Genomic DNA, 876 nt, shown 5'->3' with positions numbered 1-876 from the left:
CCGACCCCCATCCTCACCCCTGACCATCCCCGGACTGCTGGCCCTCCACCCTGACCCTGACCCCCATCCTGACCCCTGACCACTGGCCCTCCACCTGGACCCTTGAACTCTGGCCCTCCAACCTGACCCCTGACCTCCAGCCCCTACCCTGACCCCTGACCTCCAACCCCCTACCCTGACCCCTGACCTCCAGCCCCTACCCTGACGCCTGACCCTGACCCTCCACCTCCAGGATTCTACCTTTCTCCAGACAGGGGAGGGGAGGGGAGGGACGAGAGTGAGGGTTCTGTGTCACATTGTCCATTGGTGCAGACGTGGCCTTCCAGGGGGTGTTAGCATGGTCCTCAGGCCATAACTAGGGCACTGAGCACAGAAGGCCAAGGCCATGCTGGGCCCACACGCCCGCCCTCCCTGACTGCTGTCCCCACAGTGGTGACCCCATTCCCCGAGTGGAGTACACAGCTGAGGAGGTCGCCACCTGGTAAGTGCCTAGATGGCTGTAGTCGGCAGGTGAAGGATGCACTTCTTGTTGGAGTGGTCCCCAAGTGCCCGGGGCCCGCCCCCTACGGCCCCTCGTCACTGGAAACCCCAAGCCACCAGCGATGGCGCCACCTCCCCTGAGTCTTCAGGGGCCCCAGGGGCTTGCAATGGAGGCCAGAGGGGGCAGACCGGGGGCCGGGGGTGTGGGCAGCCCGGCCTGACCAGCCGCCCGCAGGAAGGAGGTCTACACCACACTGAAGGGGCTGTACGCCACCCACGCCTGCCGCGAGCACCTGGACGCCTTCGCGCTGCTGGAACGCTTCAGCGGCTACCGCGAGGACAACATCCCCCAGCTGGAGGACGTGTCCCGCTTCCTGAAGGGTGAGCCGGCCAGGC

The 876-nt window shown here is 66.3% G+C and overlaps 1 protein-coding gene across 1 annotated transcript in view; it reads left to right on the top strand.

Moving 5' to 3' along the window:
• The window catches only part of TH (tyrosine hydroxylase), a 9,902-nt gene that overhangs the window by 5,113 nt on the left and 3,913 nt on the right, over positions 1–876 (top strand). Inside the window, exons 6-7 of the mRNA XM_006893369.1 lie at positions 431–481; positions 716–861. Coding sequence (XP_006893431.1) covers positions 431–481; positions 716–861 — 197 coding nt within the window. The remainder of the gene's footprint in view (positions 1–430; positions 482–715; positions 862–876) is intronic.

The sequence above is a fragment of the Elephantulus edwardii genome, unplaced genomic scaffold, assembly GCF_000299155.1.
Source record: "Elephantulus edwardii isolate Elephantulus edwardi_28Jun2011 unplaced genomic scaffold, EleEdw1.0 scaffold00126, whole genome shotgun sequence".
NCBI classification, from domain to species: Eukaryota; Metazoa; Chordata; class Mammalia; order Macroscelidea; family Macroscelididae; genus Elephantulus; species Elephantulus edwardii.
Note: the sequence above shows the minus strand (reverse complement) of the source record. Positions and strands in the feature narration are given on the sequence as shown.